This window comes from Ambystoma mexicanum, chromosome 1p (genome assembly GCF_040938575.1).
Source record: "Ambystoma mexicanum isolate Mex_15411 chromosome 1p, UKY_AmexF1_1, whole genome shotgun sequence".
In the NCBI taxonomy this organism is placed as follows: domain Eukaryota; kingdom Metazoa; phylum Chordata; class Amphibia; order Caudata; family Ambystomatidae; genus Ambystoma; species Ambystoma mexicanum.
The window spans coordinates 769,720,634-769,747,261 of NC_090921.1; the positions used below are offsets into that span (position 1 = coordinate 769,720,634).

At 45.5% G+C, this 26,628-nt stretch overlaps 1 protein-coding gene across 2 annotated transcripts in view; it reads left to right on the forward strand.

Moving 5' to 3' along the window:
* Positions 1 to 26,628, forward strand: part of LOC138580545 (mothers against decapentaplegic homolog 4-like) — an 880,676-nt gene that overhangs the window by 825,763 nt on the left and 28,285 nt on the right. For both annotated transcript variants that reach the window (XM_069651176.1, XM_069651183.1), the window contains exon 10: positions 23,375 to 23,543. In XM_069651176.1, coding sequence (XP_069507277.1) covers positions 23,375 to 23,543 — 169 coding nt within the window. The remainder of the gene's footprint in view (positions 1 to 23,374; positions 23,544 to 26,628) is intronic.

Consider the following 26,628-nt stretch of genomic DNA (forward strand, 5'->3'; position numbering starts at 1 on the left):
TATGCATTAACTGTGTATTCTAAGTTTCGTATTGCAGGTCTTCTTAAACATTAATACAATATAGTAAAACAGATGTTCTTTGTCCAATGTGTAAATACATTATCATAATACATACTCGTGGATTGGTTTACTTGCGCGACTAATCCTTTTGGTCAATGTGCCTTGTAATGAAAACTGCTTTGTAACCATCTTCCTTCCACGGTAACCAGATTATGTATGTCCTCATGTAACAGCGCCACGATGCCCCCGGGCTGACGTGCGCTTTAAATAAATCTGAATAAATAAATAAATAAATAAACGTAGGACGAGGTCTCATTTCTTGACCTCAACAAGTAGCCTGCAGGCAGATTACACATTAGCGATGTACAGAGGTCAAGACGGCCATGTTGTATTTTGCAATGACATCGTCCACCATTTTAGCTCACAGGGTCACTTTTCCACATAAATCCTAAAATGGCAGTTTGACCTAAAATGGCGGCCTACATAGATTAAAGGTCAGGACCTTGTAACACAGATCTCGCAAATGACTTTCGAGCAGCTTGGCGTAGGCCAATATTAATATATTTATTACAGTAGGAGGCACAATATACTTTTTATTCCGACAAACCCTCCTTTTGGCTTATGCCAAGTGCTAAAAACTATTTTGGCTCTCCTTATGAATAACTCCATACATCAGTATCCATGTACCCTGAATCACTATCTGAAATGGTTTATAGTGATATAATCGAAAACAAAAAGGTCGAAAGTCAAAATGTCGAAAAAAAAGGTCGAAAAAAAGTCACATCTTTTTTATTACTGTTTTTTTTTCGAAATGGGGGGGGTTTCCCCCAACTCCCCACCCCCTTTTTTTTTGTTTTACCCATTTTTCCCCCAAAATAAATATATAATTAAAAAAAGAGGAATTCAACTTTTTTTTCAACATTTATTTTTCGACATTTTTGTCTTTCGACCTTTTTTTTCGATATTTTGACTGCACACCATCTGAAATATCTATTGCCATTAGGTCTTTTACTAATATATCTTTTAACACATATTCTTTGGAAGTTTTATCCGAGACATACACCTCATGTCTAATCGAATTTATCGCTTGTGCACAACACCCCCCTAGCATCGAACACATACCAGGCAGACACTGAATACAGCAACAAAGGAACAACAGAACTCCCAAAATAGTTAATACCTTCCAACCCCAAGATCGCAAGATGTCCCAGAACCAAGCGCTTAGATCCTAGTTTCCCTCGGGAACATGCACTTCGGAACCAAGGACGTGCAGATTTTGCATGGCCTTAAAGATAGTTGGGGAGTAATCTGGTACGAAAACACAGCAAGCGGACCCCACTAATTAACATACTCCACCACGCTCAGCTAGAATGACATCTAATGCCATTCAATTTTGGAGTGCTACTAATCTTATTGCTTTCTGCTCTAATGTCATATTGTAGAGTATATCTGTGGTCCAGTTGATGGTTCTCTCCAGTACTCTCGCTAGTTTTCTAATATCTTCTGAATTCGCTATCTGCCCCCAAAATGGCACAACTGATTTTGCTATATCTTCCAATACTTGTGCCGGGGTATCACCAGTCTCACCCCGTCGTGGACGAGCCTTCGAAACTTCTTTAGTACTCGCTATAAACACCCCAGGTAACAGGATCCCTAAATAACAGGTTCCTTGCCAATCCCTGGGCAACCATGGAAACGCTATATTACCGCAGACAAAATAGACAGGTTCGCCTACATACATAGGTCTGTCTTCCCCAGTCAAATTTGCAACGTTGGCACAACCTTTAAAATCTCCCATTGACCGAGTGCCATTCCTCTGTATGCAGAAAGAAACTGAATCGGGGCTATGGTTAACAGCGTAAGAAGGAGGCATGGCATCCTTATTGCCTATCAGAGCCATTTTAAAGGAAATCAAAGATTGAAAAGGACGAGACAGTCTATCAGAAGGCCTAATAGAAGCAACATTCGGTCTACTCCTATTCGAAAAAAGAGAGCATCCCAGGGGAGTCAAAACACATTTCTCAAAACTATTCAAATTGGTGCCATCAAAGTTCCGAGACGCTATCATTCCATCGGCCAAAGAACAGTGCTCTAAGAGAAGCATAGCAAGCAGTTGTCAACGGTAAAGGATGAATATACCAACCTACCCCCTTATCCCCGTGTTGCAGTAAATGTGAACAGACTCAGCAATTGGATCTATTAAAAATGGCATGTGTAGCGTTCATTATAAGTAACAAAGTATTATTATGATACTTTTGTCTGTGCTGGGAATCTCTAGGGGACAAAGTATGCAAATGCACAAAAGGTGTATGAACAGTGGGTACATTTACACTCGGTAGCGAAAACTCTAAAGGATAAGCTTCTTCTAAATACCAAAGGCCTACAACAGTGCCTATTATAAAACCAAATATTATTACAAAAACACAGCAGTACGTTTTCAGGGCCCAGGCATTTTGTCCATTGTCCCGGTTGGTCACCCCCTTATTTACAAGTCCAATACGAGCGGCGTCGGTAGCAGGCATTGCAGTCTTCAGACGTCAACACGAATGTTGTGGAAACAAAATGGCAGCTTCCCCAAGCCTCTCGGGCTTAGAGATATTCTCCGACATACTCTCGGTGCTGTTTACTGCTTTGGGATTATTGGTTGCAGTATCAGCAAGGGGTTCTGCTTCTTCTGTAACGTGTGGCACAGGGTGAGGAAGTTTCTTGATGTGTGACGCGTGGATCCAATTCTTTCGGCCAGCTACCCGCACCGCTGTTTGGGTGACCAACAAGACCTGGAACGGCCCACGCCAGCGAGGCACGAGGCAGGAGGTGCGCTCAAATGACTTAGTAAGCACCCAGCTTCCAGGTCGTATGCCGTGGCCCAGGCCTTCGTACCGCACAGGTAAGGCCTCTCGTACCTGATGGTAAATAAAATACAGGTTTTTAGTCAATTGGCTACAATAATCTGAAAGTAATACATTTTCAATATCTCGTAACTTTCGACATTTTGGCAAATTCCAGATTTTGGCAGGTCTCCCCATTACCACCTCAAATGGAGAGAGCCCAATCTTAGTTTGAGGCGTTGTACGCATCGCTAATAACACAATCGGTAAGGCGTCCGGCCATTTTAGTTTGGTGCCGGCACACGTCTTAGCGAGCTTGTTCTTGATGATACCGTTGTGTCTTTCTACTAGTCCGGCGCTCTGAGGATATCTGGCCGAATGGAACCGTTTGTCAATTTGTAACGCTGTACATATCTGTCGGATTACAGCGGCGACAAAGTGTGGACCATTGTCCGACCAGATAACTCTCGGCAAACCGAACCGGGGAAATTATTCTTTTAACATAGTTTTCGCAGTGGTCATAGCTGTGGCATCTTTAACAGGGAAAGCCTCGACCCACTTACTAAAAGCACAAATGACTACCAATACATATTTTAAATTATTGCATTGCTCCATTCCAATGAAATCAAAGTGAATTACTTCAAATGGGACAGAGGGTGGCCCAAAACTTCCCCTCGGGGTTGCTGTCCCCTTTCCCATATTATGTTGTAGGCAAATCATACAATTCTGGACATAGTTCTGAGCAATTTTTGAAATTTTGTTGTTTACCCACACTCTTTCTAAAATTTTCATCATCTGTTGAGCAAATACTTGCGTAGGACCGTGTGCCATTACAACCATCATTAGCACATACGCATCGGGGAGTAACCATTTCCCATCCACCGTGTCCATCCAACACCCATCGTCATCAAGTTCTCCCAAGCCCTCAGCCCACCTCTTGGCTTCTTCTACTGTGGCATCTGCTTGGATATCCCGTACAAACCCCACTCCCTCATCCATCACATCAGCATTTTCAGTCTCCCTAGAAGCATATATCTCCGAATGGAGATCAGTAGCAGTTTGTTTGGCTATTTGATCAGCGAAAGCATTCCCTTTTCCAATGTTATCTACAAACTTGCGATGTGCTGCACATTTCACAACTGCTAACTGGGTAGGGAGCGCAAGTGCTGAAAGAAGTTGCACTATTAGGGTGCCATGTTGGATCTTGGTGCCATGCGAGGTTAGGAATCCTCTTTCCGACCAAAGTCTCCCAAAGTTATGAACCACCCCAAAGGCATACTGACTATCAGTATATATATTCACTGCAAGCCCTTCGGAAAGTTCACAAGCTCGGGTTAAGGCTATAATCTCTGTGGCCTGCGCAGAATTATGTGTAATTCTCTTAGTTTCCACAACCGTGCTTAAGGTAGTGATTGCATAAGCGGCTGTGGATGTACCATCCGGAAGTTGAAAGCAGGAGCCGTCACAAAACAGCTCTCCTTGCAGATTATTCAAAGGGGTATCTTTCAAATCAATCCTGCCCTTTGTTTCTTGCTCGGTCGTGTACAAACAATCATGTGAATCTTCATCGCCGCAAGTAATATCTTGCGGGAAAGGTAAGAGTTCAGCCGGATTAAGAGCACAACACCTCCTAATTTGAATGTGAGGGGCAAACAAGATCAATTCGTATCTCGTCAACTGTGCGGAAGTGAGGTGTTGCGTTTGAGTTCGGTTCAGTAGAACATCTACAGAGTGAGGCACCATCAGGGTCAAATCATGGCCTAGGACCATTCCCTCACTCTGTTTTACAGACGCAGCAGCAGCGACAGCGCGCAAACATCTTGGAAAAGCGTATGCTACAGGATCATGGGCGGAGGAATAGTAACCGCACGGCCTATTCTTCGCTCCATGCTCCTGCGTTAATACAGCCAAAGCACATCCATCACGTTCATGCACAAACAATACAAAGGCCTTTTCATAGTTTGGTGTGCCCAAAACAGGTGCAGAGCATAATGCAGTCTTAAGCAAGTCAAACGATTGCTGATGATCCGAAGTCCATGCCAACGGCGAAGAAATGCCCTTCTTCGTCAAGGCCAACATCGGTTTTATCACTAGTGAAAAATTTGGGATCCACAGCCTACAGTAAGAAGCCATACCTATCAAGGCCCTAACTTCCTTCTGTGTATTTGGGACAGACATACCAGAAATGTGTTTTATTCTTTCAGGTGTCAATCTTCTTCCCTCCTTTGACAGGAGATAGCCTAAATAGGCGACCTCCTGGCAACAATATTGAAATTTCTTAAGCAAAGCTTTGTGACCATGCTTAGCTAGATGAATAAGTAGTAACACGGTGCCCTCCTTACAGGCACTCTCAGAGTCTGCAGCCAGAAGCAAATCGTCAACATACTGAAGCAAAGTACAAGTAGAGGGCAATTCAAGGGTATCAAGTTGCTCTTTCAAAGCCCTATTATAAATACTAGGACTCTCTGTGTACCCTTGAGGTGCACGAGTAAATGTAAACGAGTGTCCCCCTAAGGTGAAGGCGAACAAATATCTACTATCCTTGTGTATAGGAATACTAAAGAACGCATTCTTTAGGTCCACAACACTAAAGTAAGTAGCTGTAGCTGGAATCATGGTTAATATCGTTGTCACATCAGGCACAATTGGAAACTGCGGTGCCACAACTTTATAAATGGCACTTAAATCAATTATAAAACGGAATGGAATTACATTATCGCCTTTCTTGTACACGGGTAAAATCGGACTATTACACAAACTTCCTGGGATTTCTTCAATCACACCATGGTGCACAAAATCGGAAACAATACATTTCAAAGCTCACTCGCCCTCAACCGAAATCTTATACTGGGGAATGCGTGGCAGCTCAATTCCATGTTTCAAAACTATCTTAACAGGCTCAATCTGCAAAACACTGACATCATTGACGTCAACAGCCCATAAGCTCTCTGGTACATCAATGAATTCTGGAGGCAAAGGTCTAGTCAAAAATTGCGAGGTGGAAGATTGCTGCGGTGAAATTGTCAAGCGTACTCCATCAGAAGAACAATAAATCACTGCATTTAAGTCTTTTAACAAGTTCAATCCCAGCAAGTTTTCCCCGGAATCCGAGGTCAATAGGAAAGGACACTGGTCCATAAAAGGACCCAAAGAAATAGGTACTGGCATAGAGACCGGACAAATAACTGAAGTACCGGAAAACCCTACAGAAACATTGGTTTGCCCTGACAGTGGAACGTTTGGAACCCGTGAACGATCAATGGAACACTTCTGCGCTCCAGTGTCTATCAAAAACTGATGTTTCCTATTTCCCACTATCATTTCAATGTAGGGACCTTTCTGATTGACAGGAATAGGTGTAGGTTCCAAACCCTGCTTCGGGCAATCCTAACGAAACAGAATATTGTCAAAATGAAGCTCTTCAGACAAATATGCAACGGAAGGATGATCGAATATGTTCCTAGTATCCACACTCGGAGTCTGATTGTCCTGCGAAAAAGGTTGTTGAGGGTCCTGTGTGCACTGATCTCTACCAGGGCCCCCTACGCCCGGGCGACCTCTAGTTCGCCTACCCATGTTATTATTCGACCTCTGTTGAAGGACGGGGCATTGTGCTCGCCAATGACCCTCTCGTCGACAATAAGCACATTGATTAATGTTCACAGGACCCAAGGGCACATTCCCCTGTGGGACATACTGACCTCTAACCTGAGAGTTACCCCCTTTGGGGCCTCTAACAATTTGCTGCAATAGCACCTTTGTTTTTAAATCACCTTTCCGTTTTTCAATCCTATCTTTTTCATTGTTGACACGATTCTCATAATACTGAGCCATATGCAGTACTTCTGATTGTGATTTCGCCTGCCAAGCGCTCTCAGAGGACATAATCTGTGACTGGATGTCAGGCAGCAATCCACGTATAAATGTGTCCACAAATAACTTTTCCCAGACTCTGTGACTAAGTCTTGTCCACTGAAATCCAAAAATACCTGTTCGAACTGATTAAAGAACTCGGTAGCACCCTCAGACTTTCCTTGGACACAGGCCGTAAGCTTGTCCCATATAATTCTTTTTTCGGGAATTATGGTTTTTAATTTAGCAATGATTCTATCAGGCAAGGTTAATATCACCTGCTGTGGTCTTTCACCAGCTGGCCTTTCCCCATCAAATCTAGTTAAATTCGCCCATTTATCTCCCAAACCGGGTACATCATCAATAGTTCTAACTTGTTTCCATAAATCTACGGGCAGGAGTACTGAAGACAACAAATCAATGTCACCCAAGGTGAACACTGAGGATTGCAAAACGGATTCCATCTCTTTATAGAACCCTGTCGGATTTTTCCTAATATCAGGAATAGACTGTCTAATGGTGTTCACTTCCTGTCGTGAAAACGGGACGTGAACAAACTGTGATACATAATGTGCGGGAATGTCCACAGCGACTATAAATCGTGCAGCATCGGCCGCAACCTCAACCTTTGGGACAAATGTCGGAGGAACCTCTCTCGTAGGCAACTGAGATGTAGGCAACTCTGAACGCTTACTAAGCAACAGAGCCAAATTGAGCGCTAAAGCAGTCGAAGAAGTGTCAAACGAAAAAGCTCTCTTATAAATATTCAGTAACTCTGTGGGACAACTAATCTTCCTCTTTACACATTCATCTTGCAGGTACTCTTTCTTACAAATTTGCATTTCCTCCGATATCGGTTTATGACACGGTAGGTACCGTTTCTGTTCATACATACTTTCCTCTTCATCATCCTCATTCCGTATCCTTTCTAACTCCTTTCTATATTCAAATAGCCTTTCGACATGCTCATTTACCTTCTCCACAGTATCTCTGGAAAGTGCTAAAGTATTTAGATCCCTTAACCCTTGCGGAACATCCGTATTATTTAATCTTCCCCACATTATACATAACTGAATCCCCAAACCTTCAATAAAAACATTTTTCTCAGGAAAATTATCCCTATTAGAAAGTGTGGAAAAAATACTAGCCTGATCATCCTTATCCATACCATGTTTAGCCCATGCAATTAACTCACGTTTCTTCTCCGGTGGTACAGTACTGCGAGTGACAACCTTCGAGCCTGCACCATGATCGATTACAAGCGGCCCAAGACCACTTGGAAGAGAGGGGATAGGCAAATTCGATGGAGGAGCTATAACTGGTGCGACAGGAAGAGGCAGAGGAGCAGGTGGAGGAACAACAGTCAAAGGAATAGGAACAACAGGTTGAGCAGGAAGAGTAGGAATAACAGCAGGAAAAGGTACCGCAGCAGGAAGAGGAACATACGGAGGTGGCGCAGAGGCACCAGGCCTTCGTTCATTTAATATTTTCTCAAAAAACTCATCAGAATCGTGGAGATCTTTGGAAGGATAGATTTTCTGAATACCAAGTGAAAAAGCCCTTTCCATATTTTTAGCCGACTCAGCCTGTTTATCCTGATCATATAATAATGCTTTTTCGGCAACCGTCTTATGACGGCGCGCATGTTTTTCTCTACTCTTAAGCTGTTGTAACGCTTCTTTTTTCCAATTCTGTAAAACATCAAATGCTGCAGGTCTAGCCTTTTTCTTTAACAATACTGACTCCAAATATTCCATGCGAGGGATCTCAAAACTACCATTGATTGGCCACTGAAGTTCGGAGGTATGTCTGGTTTGTCTGTGCCAAATATCATTAAATACTATACTTCCAATGCCATGCTTACAGTACATAGTATATGCCGGCGACCCCTCCTGTGGTGCCGGACGGCTAAATTCCAAAGATTGTCTATCACTGCGGAATAATGCCCTAAAGCAGGTAGACAATTTCCCAGGGATATCTCAAATTCTTGGTGCTACCTGGTCAATAATTGTGTCTGCAGATACAATGCACCAAAATTCAAATGCCAGGGTTAAATTAAGAATCTGGTCACGACTCGCCTGGCCAAACCTAAGGAGGACCGATCGGTACTTCTAAGAATCTTACCTAACTAATCTTACCTCGTGTATGGTGATTTCGGCAAATCTGCCCGCCTCGATAAGTGGACCCTCGTCAAGATGCCGTCTCAGACCACAGGCTAGTCGTCCAGGGATCGGATCGTGCAGCGCTGCTGAGGTGTCGCGTCTTATCCAGGGGCCCCTTACTTTTGTACACCATCCGATCCCGGTCCGATAGCAAGTGTCAACCTTCAACAATCCGGCATCAACCTTGAGGGTTCCTATTCAGGCGCCAACTGTGAAAACAGAAACAAAATATCGAGGCTGAGTACCCCAAAAGGAAATACACCAAACAGGGTTCGTTGCCGAGTCTCGAATAACCGCATCTAACTGGTTCGTTCTTTATTACATGTAACAATAAGCGTATGCATTAACTGTGTATTCTAAGTTTCGTATTGCAGGTCTTCTTAAACATTAATACAATATAGTAAAACAGATGTTCTTTGTCCAATGTGTAAATACATTATCATAATACATACTCGTGGATTGGTTTACTTGCGCGAGTAATCCTTTTACACATAGGTCAACGTAGGACGAGGTCTCAGTTCATGACCTCAACAAGTAGCCTGCAGGCAGATTACCCATTAGCGATGTACAGAGGTCAAGACGGCCATGTTGTGTTTTGCAATGACATCGTCCACCATTTTAGCTCACAGGGTGACTTTTCCACATAAATCCTAAAATGACAGTTTGACCTAAAATGGCGGCCTACATAGATTAAAGGTCAGGACCTTGTAACACAGATCTCGCAAATGACTTTCGAGCAGCTTGGCGTAGGCCAATATTAATATATTTATTACAATAGGAGGCGCAATATACTTTTTATTCCAACAGTGTAGGCATAAAAATGGGAATCCATTTCAGTGTGATACACCCACAGTGTTATCTTTTCTACTTCCCTTAGGAAATCCGGGGCTCCAGATCACAACAATAAAAGGTTATCTGGCAGCGCTTTCGATTTTCAAGCGCTCATAAGAGGAAACCTCATACTTTAAGATCCCTTTAAGCATTCAGTTTCTTAAAGGACTCACTAATGTGTTTCTTCATACTCCCTTTCAGGTACCTGTTTGGGATTTAAATCTTGTATTAAAATTCTTAGCATGCATTCCATTTGAACCCAGGCATTCATGTCTATTAAGACTATTGACGCCAAAAACATGTGTCCCAAAAGATAGTTTTACCAACATTCTATCCCCCCTCCTCATCCTGGAAAGGAGGAGGAGAGATTACATAGAATGGACCCTCGAAGGGTCAAAAACTCATCAGGGCGACCAATTATTCATCGGATATACAGGTCATTGATTATGCTTAGCAAGAACAAAACAGACTTTATCCAGATGGATTATTCTTGCTATCCAAGAATGCTATAGACTGGCTGGTAAAGATCCCCCAGAGGGTCTAAGAGCTCACTCAACCAGGGGCATGGCTACTTCTTCCGCTCTTCAGAGAGGAGCACCTATTAAAGACATTTGTGCGGCAGCCACTTGGTCTACCATACACACCTTTGTGAAACATTACTCCCAGGACACTTCTTCTGCTCAAGAGGGAGCTTTCAGGAAATCTGTCTTGCTCTCTGTCCATGATAACTGCTTTGGGAGGCTATCAAAGATGATGAATATGTGGGAGGATACAATCCATTCGAAGAACAAGCTACTGTCCCCTGGTAACGTTCTTTCGATTGGATGTTGCTCCCACGTATTCCTCATCACCCCTCCCAACCTAGCCCGCTGCAGAATTTACGGGTTTTAAACTCTGTGCTTTCTCAGAAGTCTTCTAACTCTAAAGAGGCACGAATAATTCCTCTAGACATGGAAAAACAGGAACTGAAGCCAATGGACACTGTGTTTGCTACATATACTACGGATGACGTCAACCATCAGTCGGAGGACTACGAGCGACATCGAGCCATCGACGCTACCGCACAGCGCCCTCTGTCAAGAAAATGTTTTTCTGAAGCAGCTGAAGCTGGAAGATAATTACCAAAGATGTGTAATACGTGGGAGGAACATCCAATCGAAAGAACGTTACCTGGGGTAAGTAACTTGTTCTTCTCTTCCACCGTGCAAGACCAGTATGCACTGTAGTAGTGACATATGCTGAGTCAGAGTAGATTTTCACGTGACACCCTTGGGATGCTTTTAGCGCTTCATTCAGTAAGTGCTATGAGGCTCGACTGCTTGAGTGCATTAGTAATCTCTTCTGCACTAGGGTTTCATATTCCACATCCACAAGACGGACTACCACCGCACCAGTGTGCCGTAATCCTGTGTCCTGGTCAATTGTTGCTGACCCGTCAATGAAGAGGACCCCCCCGCCCCTCAAGTGGTCTGTCCTGTGCTTTTGGTATGTCCTCTTCCTTTCCCTCAAAAGTCACACAGTCATAGTTGGCCACGTCTTCGTCAGAGCACAGTTCGGTCAGGAAAGTGGCAGGGTTAACAGTTTTGCATAATACAATGTGAATATTTGGACTGGATAGAATAATCTCGTATGCGGATGCTCGCTGTGTGGTCAGTGTGGATTTGGAGCATTGTAAGATGGCAAACACTGGGTGCTCAACATACAATGTTACGGAGCATCCCATAACGATAGAACTTTTTTCAATAGCGAACGCCACTGCAGCAAATGCTTGCTCACAGGCAAATCGCCCCTGCATCACTGAATCTAGAATACCACTGTAATATGCCAATGGCTTGTGGCCCATGCAGGCTTTTTGCATCAGTTCCGCAGTCATCAGCTGTCCGTTAGAGTGGGAGAATAGGGGGGAGCTGCCAGGGGGCGCTGAGATGTGATAACGGGTCTCGGCGGATCTCCTCCCTTGGGTGCAGAAATTGACGGTTTGGGCCTCCCTCCCCCATGGAAGTCGAGGTCTGACCCCCCCCCCCAGAGTGTGCTGAAGCCAGTGTGCCCGCGTTGCTGGTGAGCTCCTCCGAGCCAGAGTTCGGCCGCAGTCCAGCGGCGAGCGGAAGTAGAGTACGACTTTGCCTGGCTGTGGGAACCACGCAGCCGCTGCCTGCCTGTCGGAGGGGCGGAAGACCATGCCGCGGACTCAAGCTCCCGCCACGAAGAGCCTCGGCGGGACGGTCGTGGTCCCTGTGCGGGCTGAGGATAAATACGTCTGGAGCAGTGCTGTTGGGTCCGTCGGCCCTATGTGCCCGATCGCGGGTGTCGGATCCGTATGCCTGGAAGGGCCTGCCGGCCCGCCTCACGGAGCTGATCCGTCGGCGTGCCATTAAAGGTACGTGCAGCCCGTGGTGGCGGTCCCCTCCTGATCCTGCGGGGCCCGATAGCCCCCTCCATATTGGACCTTTCCTGGGCCGGGCCGGGGCAGCCTGTGTAGATTCTGACGGGGGACGGCGGCCCGCCCTCAGCTTGCCTGTCTACATTGCCTCGGGCAGGCCCTCGTTGGACAGCAGTGTGATAGGGCTGGGTCATGTGTCCCCTGTAACTCGAGGTGAGTGGACTTCATGGAGTGGAAGTGCAAAACTATGGACTCACCTTGTCCCTGGAGTCCAATTTTCAGTCACTACAGTACCTGCGATGCTGCTTTGACACTCTAAGATCTTTGAATCACTTATCTCCTCTTCGAGCTGCTAGATGCTGACTCAAACCATTTAAGTGGACGCCCTTGACTCAACCTGATCCCCAGCTTGGCTGTGAAGGCAACCGACTTGAACACTCGCTCAATCTTTGACGTCACCCGTTTCGAACACCAACTCAACCTGGCAGAAGCATCATCTTGACAGCAACTTGACCGCCAAACCCAACTGTTAGAAGAAATCAACTCAACCTGCCTCGAACACCAACTCGATCCTCTGGTAGCCCGCGCCTTGAACCGATTCAGCGTTGACTCACCATTGAGAAAGCATGCCTCTACACCAGCTCAACTGCAGTAAAGCATCAACAAGGCTTGACACTGTTCAGGTCCAAAGACAGGAAACCAAAGGTATTTGAAGAAGCCATGACCCGCTGCTCTGCATTAAATGAATATAGGGATGTTCAAGCCCCCGTTTGCCTTTTAAAGGCATATACTGGAACATTGACATTAATGCTGAAATCTTTTGCGTGAGCACACCAGACTATAAAACCAGAGTGCTGTTATATTCTCAAAGTCTGCATTTGGAGGGTATTGGGTCCTCGGACTGATTCCATATCTATGACAGGTAATCACCACGGCTGTGCTGCTTTGGAAAGTTTTTGGCGTCTGCGTCGATGACGTCGATACGCTGTCCTCGAGGGCCTCTGTCGAGCCAACGTCACCGGATGTTATAAGTAGGATGCACGACGCCCGTAGCCTCAGTTCCGTTTATTCCGCGAACGTGTTCACTTCGGAGATCTTGGCACGCCTCGGTTCTTCTGAGTTGTTCTATCGGTTTCCTCGAACTAGTATGTTTGTGAAGATTTCCATGATGTCTTCATCTTCTTCTACCCCGCGGCCGGGTTTCAAGAAGTGTCGGGACTGCGGTTCCAAGATGTCGCTGACTGACTCGCACAACGCCTGCCTCTGGTACCTCAGTGAGGACCACGCCACGGACGATTGTGACGATTGCCAGACGTTAACTTCGAAGGCCTTGTGGGAGCATAAGAAGAAGCTTTCTGTCGATAAGATGTCCAAGCCCCAGAAGTCGAAATCCACTGGGCTTTCGACTGATGATTCGAGGGGCGACTCTCTGCATCGTCGGCGTAAGTCCAGGGGGTCTCGGTCCCGGAGCAGGCCCCACCATTCTTCTGCCTCTTCGGGGAACTCACGGAAGCGCTGTCATCGGTTGCCTTCCCCGTCCGAGGACTCTGCCCGTCAGCGGGTTGCTTGTCCCACCAAGCATTCCACTCGTGCGGAATGGGATTCATTCCGTAAGGAGATGATGGCGATTTTTCAGTCGCAGGGCTCCGTTCCGTCCGCGCCGTCGAAAGACGCTGGCAGGGAACGTGCTAGAGACACTGTTTGCACGCCTTCGGGCTTGAGCGGTCGTCGCGATCACCGGGAACCTTTGAGGTCCCAGTCGGGCAAGGTGAATCGCTCTAGCCATGCCCGCTCCAGGTCCCAGTCCTCGACGCCATCGAGACTGTTGGAGCTTGTGAGGTCTTCGATGAAGTCGTCGACGCCTTTGGTGCCGAGACTGTCGAAGGACTCTCTCGAGGCTCCACCTTTGAGGCCTGTGTCGAAGCCATCGGCGCCACGCCCGACGCCCTTGACGCCTTTCGAGGACGTTTTTTCGGAGGTGCCCCAGAGACCGGTGGAAACTCTGCAGAAGTCAGTAAGGCCTGTATTCAAGCCTTTTTCTGTGCCCTCATCCAGGGATTTATTCCAGCCTCTGGATTACATCTCTGAGGTGGATGAAGGGTCTGATGAAGGTATGGTTCCTGAAGATGTTCCTGACAAACTCATGTCTGTTCATAGCCAGCTAGAAGACCTGCGTCAGTCCTTGCACAATGCCAGTGGTCTGGACATCTCTCCGGAGGTTGAGTTCGGTAGGCCTGAGCCTGGTACGCACACGAGTCCTCATACCGGCGCCTTACGTCGAGGGTGACGGAATACCTGGGGTGGTCTGCACCACCAGTGGATTTTCTGCAGGATGACCTGACGCATATCCTTGACCAAGGTCTCCCAACTGACCCGGTACTGCCATTCCATATGGCCTTGCAAAGAAGGGTGGCAGCGGCTTGGACTGCTCCAGAGAGTCTACCGGCAGTGAGCAAGTCTTTGCCGAAAAAATACCATCCAGCCAGTTGCGACCCCAGCTAATTCACTACGCACCCCACTCTGGTGAGTTTGGTGGTGCAGGCGGCTACGGCCCTGGCAAAACAGGCATTGTACCCTACCATCCCTCCTGATAGGGACGAAAAACGTTTTGATGGCTGGGTGAAGAAAGTGTTTTCTTCAGGGGGTATGGCTTTACAGGCAGCCAACTCTGTTTGTGCCTTAGCACGTTTCACTCATACTCTGTGGAATTGTGTCTCTTTGGTGGCTGAACACATTCCCGAAGGGGAGGAACGGGATGGCTTTCTTGGTCTTGTTCAGGATGGCAAGGATGCCATGTGTAAATCCGTTCAGTCGGGTCTGGACATGGCAGATTGCGTCAGCCGGTCCATGGCGGCGAGCACCATAATGCGCAGATTTGCATGGTTGCGGAAGTCAGGGTTTGCTCCTGATGTGCAAGCCCGGCTTCTCAACATGCCCTTTGATGGTGAACATCTTTTTGGCAGCAAGGCTGACGAGAGCCTTGAGAGGTTGCAGACCTCCAAAGCTGCAGCGAATTCGTTGAGCGCTGCAGTTCGCCAACCTCCGCCTTTCGTCCTAGGGGACAGCAATGGAGGGGAGGTTCCTTTCGATATTACCCATCCTTTGGTAGATCGAGAGGAGCTGCAAGTCAAAGGGGCCATCGTAGGAGTACCAGAGGTGGAAAACAAGGTACTTGAGGTGCCAAGGCCGCTCGGCAGTTGCCTCTTTACCCTCAGGCAATGCCGCAGCCGCTTCAGCTCAGTCATGAGGCCATGTCCCATGGTTCACCGGTTGGGGGAAGGCTGGCGCAGCATCTTGTAGAATGGCGTGCCATTACTTCAGATGTGTGGGTTCTGGAGATCATAGCCCACGGCTACTGTCTTCCTTTCCGGCAGAGGCCTCACGACAATCCACCAGGGAATCTCTCTTTGAGGAGTCCAGATCCGCTCCTTGCGCAGGAAATAGAATCCCTGCTGAAGAAAGGTGCCATAGAATTGGTGCCTGTAGCAGAGAGGAACAAGGGATGGTATTCCCCTTATTTTGGGATTTCGAACAAAGATGGAGGATTGAGACCCATCATGGACTTGCGTGGTTTGGACAAGCTCCTCAGGAAGGACAAGTTCAATATGGTTACTCTCTCTCAAGTCCTCCAGACCCTCAAACTTCAGGACTGGTTGGTGTCTCTCGACCTCAAGGATGCTTACTTTCATGTGCCGATCCATCCCAAGCATAAGAAGTACCTGAGGTTCTCGGTTGGCGACTCGCACTTTCAGTTTCGGGTCCTGCCGTTCGGATTCACCTCCGCCCTGAGGGTTTTCACCAAGCTCATGGTGGTGGTGGCAGCGTATCTCAGGAAAGGGGGGATTCACTCCTACCCCTACCTGGACGATTGGTTGATCAGGGCGCGCTCTTCCTCTGTGCAGGCAGGCGATGCAGCTCTGTTTCTGGGCCATCCAGCAGGAAATTTCGATCTCGGCAGTTCATCTGGCCGGAGGCGAAAACGAGACGGCGGACCCTCTGAGCAGGCAGAGCGCGATCTCTCATGAGTGGGAGCTGGCTCAGGAGATTCTCCTGGAGATATTCGCCCTTTGGGGGACCCCACAAGTGGATCTCTTTGCCTCCAGTGTCAACCGGAAGTGCGAAAGGTTCTGCTCACGGGAATTTCCTCCAAGAGGACCCTTAGGGGACACGTTCGTGGTGGAGTGGTCCTTCCCACTGCTGTACGCGTTTCCTTCAGTCACTGTCTTCCCGCAAGTGCTTCGGAGGTTACGGAGGTTCGGTTCCCGGATGATCCTCATTGCTCCGGCATGGGCCCAGAGAGCGTGGTACCCGGACCTTCTCAACTTGTCCATCTGCCCTCCACGCCGTCTTCCCTACCGAGATGATCTGCTCTCACTGGAGGGGGGTCAGGTTCTCCATCCAGAGGTCAGATCCCTCAACCTTCACGCTTGGCTTCTGAAAGGTTGAGTTATAAGGATTGGGACCTCCCTGAAGACGTGATTGAGGTGTTGCTTTCGGCCAGACATCCTGCAACAAAGTCCCTGTACCGTTGACGTTGGCGAAAGTTCTGCGACTGGTGCAGGGTTAAGAATGTGGATCCTTTTTCATCTGACATTCCTGTGGTTCTGTCTTTTTTTGCTTTCGTTAGCCCACAAGGGCCTGCAAGTGGGTACCATTAAAGGTTACCTGGCGGCGCGGTCCATATTTAAGCGCTCGTCTGAGGAGTGTTCTTATTTCAAAATTCCTTTAATTTCTCAGTTTCTGAAAGGGCTCACTAATGTGTTTCCACCGTCACCTTTCCAGGTGCCCGGTTGGTATTTGGACCTTGTTCTAAAATTCCTAATGGGGGCTCCGTTTGAGCCTTTACATTCTTGTCCTTTGAGACTGTTAACCCTTAAAACTGTATTTTTAGTTGCGGTTACTTCCGCTCGCAGAGTGAGTGAGTTGCAGGCACTTTCTGTTAAGCCACCCTTCACAGTGTTTCATAAGGACAGGGTTGTCCTTAGGGTTCGTCCTTCCTTTCTTCCGAAAGTGGTGTCAGAATTTCATTTAAGCCAGAAGGTCATTCTTCCGGCATTTTATCCTCCTCCGCATCCTGGTAAGGATGAGGAGAGGCTCCATAGGTTGGATCCTAGGAGAGCTTTAAGTTTCTACATTTCACAAATGTCCCGGGTCAGAGTGGAGACACTACTCCCTAGATTCTATCCATGGGCAGGATTTGGCCTTTGGCAAGGCGGTCCTTTACTCTGCAATTTAATTGGGCATTCTAAATTTCTACATTCTAAATTATTTTCCCTCCTCCATACGTTGGTACTGCTTTGGGAGTCTGTCATAGATATGGAATACGTCTGAGGACCCAATCCCCTCGAAGAAGAAGTTACTCTCTTACCTGGTAACGTTCTTTCGATGGGATGGTCCGACGACGTATTCCATATCGCTCCCTCCCTACCTGCCCCGCTACAGAATTTCTTATGCGATTGCAGTTTACGTTTCCGCAAGGCTTTCTGTGGTCATACTGGCAGACGATTGGTGCCACACGTTCTGGGAAAAAACTACAACTGAGGCTATGGGTGTCGTGCGTCCTACTTATAACATCCAGTGACGTCGGCTCGACGGAGGCCCTCGAGGACAGCGTATCGACGCCATCGACGCAGGACGCAGACGCCGACAATTTTCCAAAGCAGCACAGCTGTGGTGATTACCTGTCATAGATATGGAATACGTTGTTGGACCATCCCATCGAAAGAACGTTACCAGGTAAGAGAGTAACTTGTTGTTTCTGCGTTTCTTTTACAGGGGTGTGAGAAACCTATGGGTATTCTGCCATGTAAACCCTGAGAACCCTCTATTCAGGTGACCATGGGAGGGCCATTGCTTTTGGATCCCAACCCTGGGGGTGGACATGCGAAGGAGGATCACCTGGGTAGGGGAGTCCGGGGTAATATTCATGGAGGACCCCTTGTTGGCGAGACACAGTATACCCACAGGACAATAAGGAGCGGAGGAAGAAGTCCCAGAAGCCTTTATGGGGTATTCTGGTTTTCATAGCCCTGAGCCTGGTCTTATTACTCCAAATTCAAAGCCCATTATTCATGCTCCAAGTAAGAAGGAGGAAAAGAGTTAAGTACAACAAGGCTAGTGAATGTTCCTATCTCCGCTGTCGATCTCCTAACATTATTCTGGTAAATAGAAGTAACCATCAATACCAATTAAATTCCCCCACTTCCCATTTTCCTTTTGAAACCCCTTCCTCAGCTTTCTTGGGACATTTGCAATTACATTCCATCTCCCCCTCCCCATTTGTGACAAATACTGGGAAGAAAAAGAGGCAACCGAGAGTAGTGAGGATTACCTGCACGAAACAGCTCGAGAAACAAAAGGAACACTTCCACCTACTACCATTATGTTTTCTCATTAATAGGGTCAGGCATGGTCAAGCATTTCACACTGACTACTCACACCTGGCTCCACTTGACTCTTAAGCATAAAAGATCTGGTTTTGCACAATCATAAGAGTGAGCTGTGTATCCGGAAAGAAGCCGAGAAACCAAGGATCCGGGAGCTAAAGGGAGAGCAGCCTGGAGGATCTGGAGGAGAGCGGCGTACCTAGACACTGGCCCGGTGCTTGTGAGGGGTGGCAGCATGGCCAGGAAGCCGTGTCTGCTGGAACCCGTATTGAGGCAGCCCATGTCTTGCTGGCAGCATTCGGAGAAGTGCGTGTTCCTTTGGGACGGGTCCCCTGTGGGCAGGTAGTGACCTCCTGACCTCGATCCCATATGCTCGGAAAGGACCGCCTACCAGCGCATTGCTACCTTGTGAGTTTCAAGTCTGAAAGCGAGAGAAAGTTGGGAGCGTGCGGCTAGCTGGAGCGGGAAGGGAGAAGAGAGTTTGCAAGCAGGCATGAAGCAGAAAGCAAGAAAGATAACGGAAAATGAATGGAAAGCGAGAGAAAGGCGCATAGAGAGCAGAAGGGAAGAAAAGGACTTGAAAGTAGATTAGAAGGGCGTGAGAAACCCAAAAGTAAGGGAAAGGCGCCAGTGGGCACCGAAGCGCTAAAAAGAGTGGAAAAGAAGGAAAAAGTCTGAAAAGTAAATAAGAAGGGTGCCAGTGACCCGAAATCGAAGGAAAGGTGCAAGTGAGCATCAGACAGCGAAAAAAGTGTGCAAGAGGCACAGAAAGGAAAAGGATAGATGCAAGGGTGCACGAAAGCAAATAAGTTGCAAGTGTGCACAGCAAAGAGAAAGTGAACCCAAAGGAAGGGGCCAGGGGCATGGCAAGGTGAGAGAAGAGAAAGACAAAGAAGGTGCAAGTGTGCACAGCAAAGTGGAAGATAACAAAGGGGTGCAGGAAGCACATGAAAGAGGAAAGGATAGAAGAAAAGCAAGCACAGGAAATACAGAGAGGGGACAACGATCAGAGTGGTCGTGCTTCAGGAGGAACAAAGAACCTACCGTTTTCAAAAGTCTCTGATATTACCCCATAAGAAGGTTGTGTGTGTGAAAGAACTGTAAATGAGAGAAAGGCACATCTTGACAAGTTGAATTTTGTGTTTAGAACTTAACTTCTGTTTGGGACTGAAGGGGGCCTGGGCTTGGGAAAGGGAACCCTAAGAGGCCTAACAAAGGTGAACCCTTATTTGGTGGAACAAGGAGGCATAAGCTTGGGGAAGGGAACCCTGAGGAGCCTGGAAGAAACTGTTATATTTTTCTGTTTTGTCTGAAACTTGGAATGATTGAAGCTTGGGGAAGGGAATCTCCAAGAACTAAAGACATTGGGGAGTTGTTTGAACAGAGTGTAAGAACTTTGTGGAGAAGAGCTAATAAACAACTTATTTTTGATTGTGCTGAACTTTGATGGTACTGACTAGCCCACACCTGGTTAGATGACCACCTGAAAGCAGCCTTGGTATATGATTCTTTTTGAATCACTATTTGTCTTTAACAAGACTTCCTATCACATTTTATCAGAGAGTGAGGGCAAGCAGAGATTAAGACACAGACGCATTTTGGTTTGGACTTTCAGACATCGAGGGCCCTTAAAAACATCAGTTGAGGGACCCATCCCTTTAGAGTTAGGGCCAGTTAGGTATTACACCCATCCCAGCATTATATTAAATAAAGGTTTTGAAACTATAACACTTGAGTCTGTGTCTCTATTGATACCATGCCTGTCTCACAAGGGGTTAGTCTTTAGTGTTTATAATTATTTTTATGGGTTATTAGTTAAGCAATACAACCCGAGCAGGGGGGGGCAATACCATTTAGGTAATGCCCCGGGTTATACATTTTCGCAATGGATTTAACGTTAGCTCCGGTGCATTACCTGACCCGTAATGACCCCCTGAGAGGGTTTTATTGCTATTAATACAACGGCACGTTGTACCGGGATACCAATAGTGTCCTCTTCTCAAGTTGACAAATGGCGTGTTTGCTGTTTCTCAAATTGAGAAAAAACTACAAAACACGATGGCTACCATCGATCGGGAGAGGGGAACTTCACATAGTCCCTTCTCCCTTGCCATGGCAGCCATTTCCCGGAAGGAGATACGCCGGGAACACTGAATGTTCCCGGCGCCGGTGAGGGACGAAGGAGTGCAAGTAAGTGGGGTGTGGCAAGTTGGGGGTTTGGAAATTGGGGTTGAGGGGTGGGAGAAGGAGATTATGGGGGCACAGGGGCGCACTTACCTGATTTCCGGTGAGGGAAGATGGCAGCCTCCCACTCTGAGGAAGCTCAGAGCAGGGGCTTTACCATGTGGTAAAGACCCTGTTCTAAGTCTCCTGATTGGCTGAGAGGCCGCCACCCCCCCTAGCTGGGTACTAATTTTTATTGAAGAACCTATTTTCCAGAACCTTGGTTGGACATTCTTTTATTTGGATATCAACATTCTATTGTTGTTTTTGTTGCAACTGTCTCAGCTCATACCCCTTCTGAAAAGTATATGGCCTGCGCTACCTAGGTAAAGGAGGTATACCTGTCATAATGTACCCGTTTTACCTTTATGATGGGTATTGTAGGCTGGTTTAGTAATTAGGACTGAGCAGGTGGTTTAGCCACGACTCATCGCTGTTCTACTGCAGAGCAGTAGTCATTTCATCACAACAAGATAAGATGGAAGTTAGAGGGGACAGTGAGGTCCAGACAAGGTCTTCTGACAGTTTAATAGAAGTATTCAAGTGATGACACTCAAAGAAAAACTCATTCAGAATTGAATGAATGAACAATCTTTATTTCGAAGGTTACAACCATCATAAAAGACATAATTCAAATCAGTACACACAATACCATACATAAGTTATGCAAAATACGTACAAAATGCAAAATGATTAAAACAATAAAAATCTTATGACCCAAATTTTAGAATATGGAGTTCGCTCTGACGGTGGTTCTCATTAAACAGCAGTGCTCCTTCCAAAAACATATATACAACGATGGCAACCTCATTAGTTATCACTAATATCACTAAGCATAAATATTGGGTGGCTTTGCTAATTGTTCTGCATTAAATTTTTCTAAGTATCAGTATTAAAAACTTTAACCTTAGCTTATGAGATAAAAGACAAAAAAAAATAGAAATTGATGTTACCCAAAGCATTATTATTACTAGGACAAAGAGCACTCAATTCCAAACTGTTCCTATCCCGTTGACGGCTCAGCACAGTTGGTAACGGTATGCAACTACCCCCTAAACTGAATTAAAAAAACTCCTCTTCCGCATACCTAAAAAACTGTTTAGATAACCAGCATTTAACTTATTGCACCCATGTGCAAAATACTGAAGGACATAGTGTTTCCTAATCTCCACACTGTGATGTGTAGCCCTTCTATGTTCCATAAATCTCTGGCAAATCAATCGTAAATTCTTCCTTGAGATATTGTCGAAGGAGCTGTGTAATTTCGGAAGACCAAGAAGACGGAATTCTTTCTTAAGATTATTTAGCCAAGGGGTTTTCCTACTAATATCTGATGCCAATAATTCTTTAATAATGTCGTGAGTCAGATGGGGCTTCACTTGTGACCATAATCTAATCCTGAATGTTAAGGTTTCAGATTAATTAGATCTCCTACATAGTCCAGCACTAATTCCTGATGGAGTAAATAAATCATGGCGCATTTCGTAGCCCCCAAAAGATTTTGCAGGAAGTTGTTTTCCTTTACCTGAATTAGTGATGCTGTGGACAGGCCCCACACCTCGACACCATACACACAAATTGCTATAGGCCTGGCCTGATCGATAGTAAGTGCAAACTTAGTAATGGTGCCACAAACTTGTGCAAATGATGACGTTGCGCTATTGATGTGTTTGTTCCAACTTTCTCCACTATTAGGTGTTTTTCAAGGTAGGTCAATTTTGAGACCCAGTCTAATTTTTATCCAGATACTAAAATGTGCTGTAATTGTCTACTGGACCAAGCCACACACATACATTTGGATTTATCAACAAATCCCTCCAGTCCATATATCCAACTTAGCCAACAATTAGTTTTTGCAGGGCTGAGGGATGGCCTATAAATCAACATCGTCTGCATACGACAGGACACAAATATTTCTCACTGCAATTTTAGGCATGTCCTTTGAAGCTTCAGTTAACTCTAATGTTCGAGTACTAACATAGAGATTAAATAGTAATGGCACCAGAACGCAACCCTGCCTAACCCCACTGGACATGCCGAACGATGGAGAGACTTTTCCCAGATTGTCCAGTCTCACTGCTGCCTTAAGATCGCTTTGTAAAGAAATCGACAGGTTTAGAAGGGGCGTAGGCATGCACAAAGAGTGTAATGAATTCCACGATTTATGCTGATTCACACTGTCAAAAGCTTGTCTCAGATCCATAAACCCCAAGTAGATAGGGCATCCATAACCTTGAAAATACTTGTCCAAAATCATCTTGAAGTTGAGGACCTGCTTGACCGTTGCAACTCCTGCCGTGAATCCGTATTGTTCCTCAGGCAAAATATTACAAGTTTGTACCAAATCGACTATGCAGTTATAAACTACCCTTCCTAGCCATTTTGCTGTAGAATCAATCAATGATTTTGGGCGGTGACAGCTTGGGTCAAGTCTGTCACCTTTTTTTTAAAAATGTTACTATTGTTGATTCTTTCCAGCTTTGTGGGATTTGATCATAAGTCACTATTGCATTAAAATCTTTTGTAAAAACCGGCACCCAGATCAGATGTTGTTTCTGAAATACATCCAAAACCACCTGATCTGGGCCCAAAGCTTTGCCTGAAGGGGTGGAGAACAGAGCGTTCCTTAATTCTTCTACCCCAAACTCATTCACAGTTTGTTTCAGCTTCATGAGAGAAGTCAGTCCTATTATTTGTTTCCTCTCTCTGCAGGTTACACATCGGGAAAGGCGTGCAGCTGGAATGCCGAGGTGAAGGTGATGTGTGGATGAGATGTCTGAGCGACCATGCTGTTTTCGTACAAAGTTATTACTTGGACAGGGAAGCAGGACGTGCTCCGGGTGACGCGGTGCACAAAATATACCCAGGAGCATATATAAAGGTGAGAAATCCCTCCACAGATAAAATAACAATAAAAAGGGTCTTTTTTGTATCGCTTCATGCTCAATCCATCCCATTGATGAGCGCTGTAATAATAGCTGTTATTCTTAACCAATTTGATGGTACTCAATTTATAATTTTTAGAAGGATGAAAGGATTAGTCGGCTATGGCGGATTTTGAACTTGGGGAAAGGCAGGCTGTTAGAGGAAAGTGTTTAACTTGCAGTACTATCCTGGAGCACGTTTTATGTTATTAATCAACTAACTGCATTGATGAATATCAGAAACTTCCCTCCATATTTGGGAAGTGAGACTGAAGAAACACCAGTTATGGGGGCAGGAATCTATGCAGGCAGCAGGGGAAATCATCTTGATTGTCATAGAAATGGGAAATGCAGGACACAATTCAGTTGGAACTAGATGCTATGACTGCTTTTCCGCTAGGTACATTTACATCATAAATGGCAAAGAGCCTCGGAGTAGAAGAATGGTCCTTGATATGTTCAGTGTAGAAATTCAGAGCATGCTAATTCTCCTTAGCTCAAGAGGCATGGGCCTGGGGAAGAAGAAAGAAGGGGAATCGTGTGGTTAATGGACGATTGAAATAACCTTAGGAATGAGAGATTGGAGAGTGCACAGCTCTTGCCTCTGAATAACTGGACATGTTATCAAGCAGACTACGTGGACATTCACTAACTGTGTGGGTGTAAATGGTGGACATCAGCAGGACAATCCAGGCAACAAACCTTTGTTTGAAGGAAGCAATAATCTCAAAAGGTACTTTCATGACCATGAATGAGACTACAGTCAAACAAATCCAGTTAAGCAGATGGGTTGATTCACAGTCAAAACCGATCAAGTAATTAATGATTGCAAGGTCGAGAAAATAAGCCACCAAACCTCTAAACAGCAACTATATACTATCTTGAAGATTCTATATTGATACCTTGTTTTGCTGGTTTAAGATTTAAAGACGAAAGATAGTAGGGAGTGCAAGGCCCGATCCCAGAAATCTTTTGCTGGCCGATAAGAAAGACGAAAATCCTAGACCACTGATTAATCATCACAAGGAGGAACGATTTTAGGTCCAACAAGCATGTTAGACAATGTATGTTCTTCCTCCGATTACAAATCACAGAAATCACAGAACCACTGGTGGTTGCTCAACTTTACTCCATTTGGTCTGTTATAATGGAGATCTTAGGATCCTGACTTCTGAAAGTGTCACAGTTCAGAAAAAGCTTCTTTTGGCACCATCAAGACAAAATGGGTCTTTTGGGACTTACGTGGCAGTGTTATTGTTTTGGTTAGTACATTTGCAATTGCTCGTATAAGTTCGGTGCATGAGTCCATTGAAAAAAGAAAGAGCCACATTGACTCAACAGGTTGAAACAGAAGTGCCTGCCTGGAGAGAATGTCTTTCTGATGGATGGAACCCTCTCTGGGAGAGGAGGATGGCCAGGCATTGATGGGTATTCAGAACAGAATCTATAAACCGAAAGGTCTGTAAAGGCCAATAGGAGGACTGATTTGTGGAGAATCAATACAGTGAAGGTACGATGTGTGTGCCTTTTCAGTTCCAGTTAACTGTGAAAGTTTCCTGCATAACATAAATTACTTCCTATTTGTCCTTACTTCCTCTTCCAATATGTCTGAGGTACCCTGGACATTCAGTACTTCCTAGAGAAGGGCAGAAGTGGCCACTTAAGCACAGCAAGAAAAAAGTTTGGGAAAGATTCACAAAAAAGTTGAAATGTCAATTATGTTCTGTAATAGCTAGGATTCAGAATTCCTGGCAGTAAACAGTTCGTAATTTATAGAGGTTAGTGACTCTGACCCTTGCAACAGTGCTGTGTACCAACTCTCTCTCGTACATTACTTACTACTGCTTTCTTAGCTCTAATCCTTTTCATTCTATCATCAACAGATACAGCCATGGCCTTGTTGAGCTATTATTGTGCTTGTAGGGAGATTTATGGAACCGAGGAATGAGGCATACAGGGAGATGTGCAAGAGTCCAAACCAGTGGCCTATGTGTGGACTGTGATAAATGTTTGAGCGTGGACTGCCCAAAACCCATCTTGCACACTCACAATTGGTGAACCAGAGGTTCTATATTATGATAATAACTTATTGGTTTTTGCTCTACCGGTGTTGTGATCATAATTAATCTGAATGGCCTGCAGTATCCATTCCTTACTGGGGACCCTTGTATGAGGTTTACTTCAACTAGAGTTTGATTGAGGTTCGAGGGGCATCTGTATTGAATTATTTAACTTGTCTATGATTTATCCTAGAACTGTCTGAATTGTATGTTTAGGGAATTATACTGTATTTATGATTGTTTTTTCAAGAAGAATAAGGGTTTATCCCTCAGGATGGGACTTGAAGTCCCGAAACGCATAGGATTATTACAACGGAACCGTCATTGATGTACAATATCCCTTTTAGTGGATGCATACACTGTTCTTAATTTGGCTGTTTAAATTCTGTGCCCTTAGATGCAAAAGTCCTCAGATGTTTTGATTGTACTACTTGCTAAATAACTCAGTTTCTATTGTTAAAATGTACACATCTTTTTTTTCCAAGGATTCTTTTTTTTTTAAGGATTCATTTTGCTAAAACACTCAATACTGTTGAGTTTGCGTATATAAAATTGCATCTTTGTTATGTCTATACAACTCTGTGCAAGCTATCATAATATGGAACCTTGGGTTCACCAATTGTGAGTGTGCAGGCTGGGTTCTGGGCAGTCCAAGCTCAGACATTTATCACATTGTAGTAGTTGGGGTATGGGAGCCAACCCGTTACCAGCCAGCACCTCTGTTAAATTTAGTGAAAAACGTCTTTAATAACTTTGTACTTTGCTGTAAATGTAGATACTACGAGTGCAGTCCCCATCTGATATTATGCCTATGTATGGACTGCACATATGTTTCTGGTCTCACAACAACTTACCTTCGACACAGTTTTCAGTGCAATTTATTAGTGGTGCTCCAACAAATGATTGAGGTTGGTAGGCATTTAGGGCAGAGTGCAGAGTTTACACCTGCAGGTGAGTAGCCCATTCTTTCTGCCATTGTCCT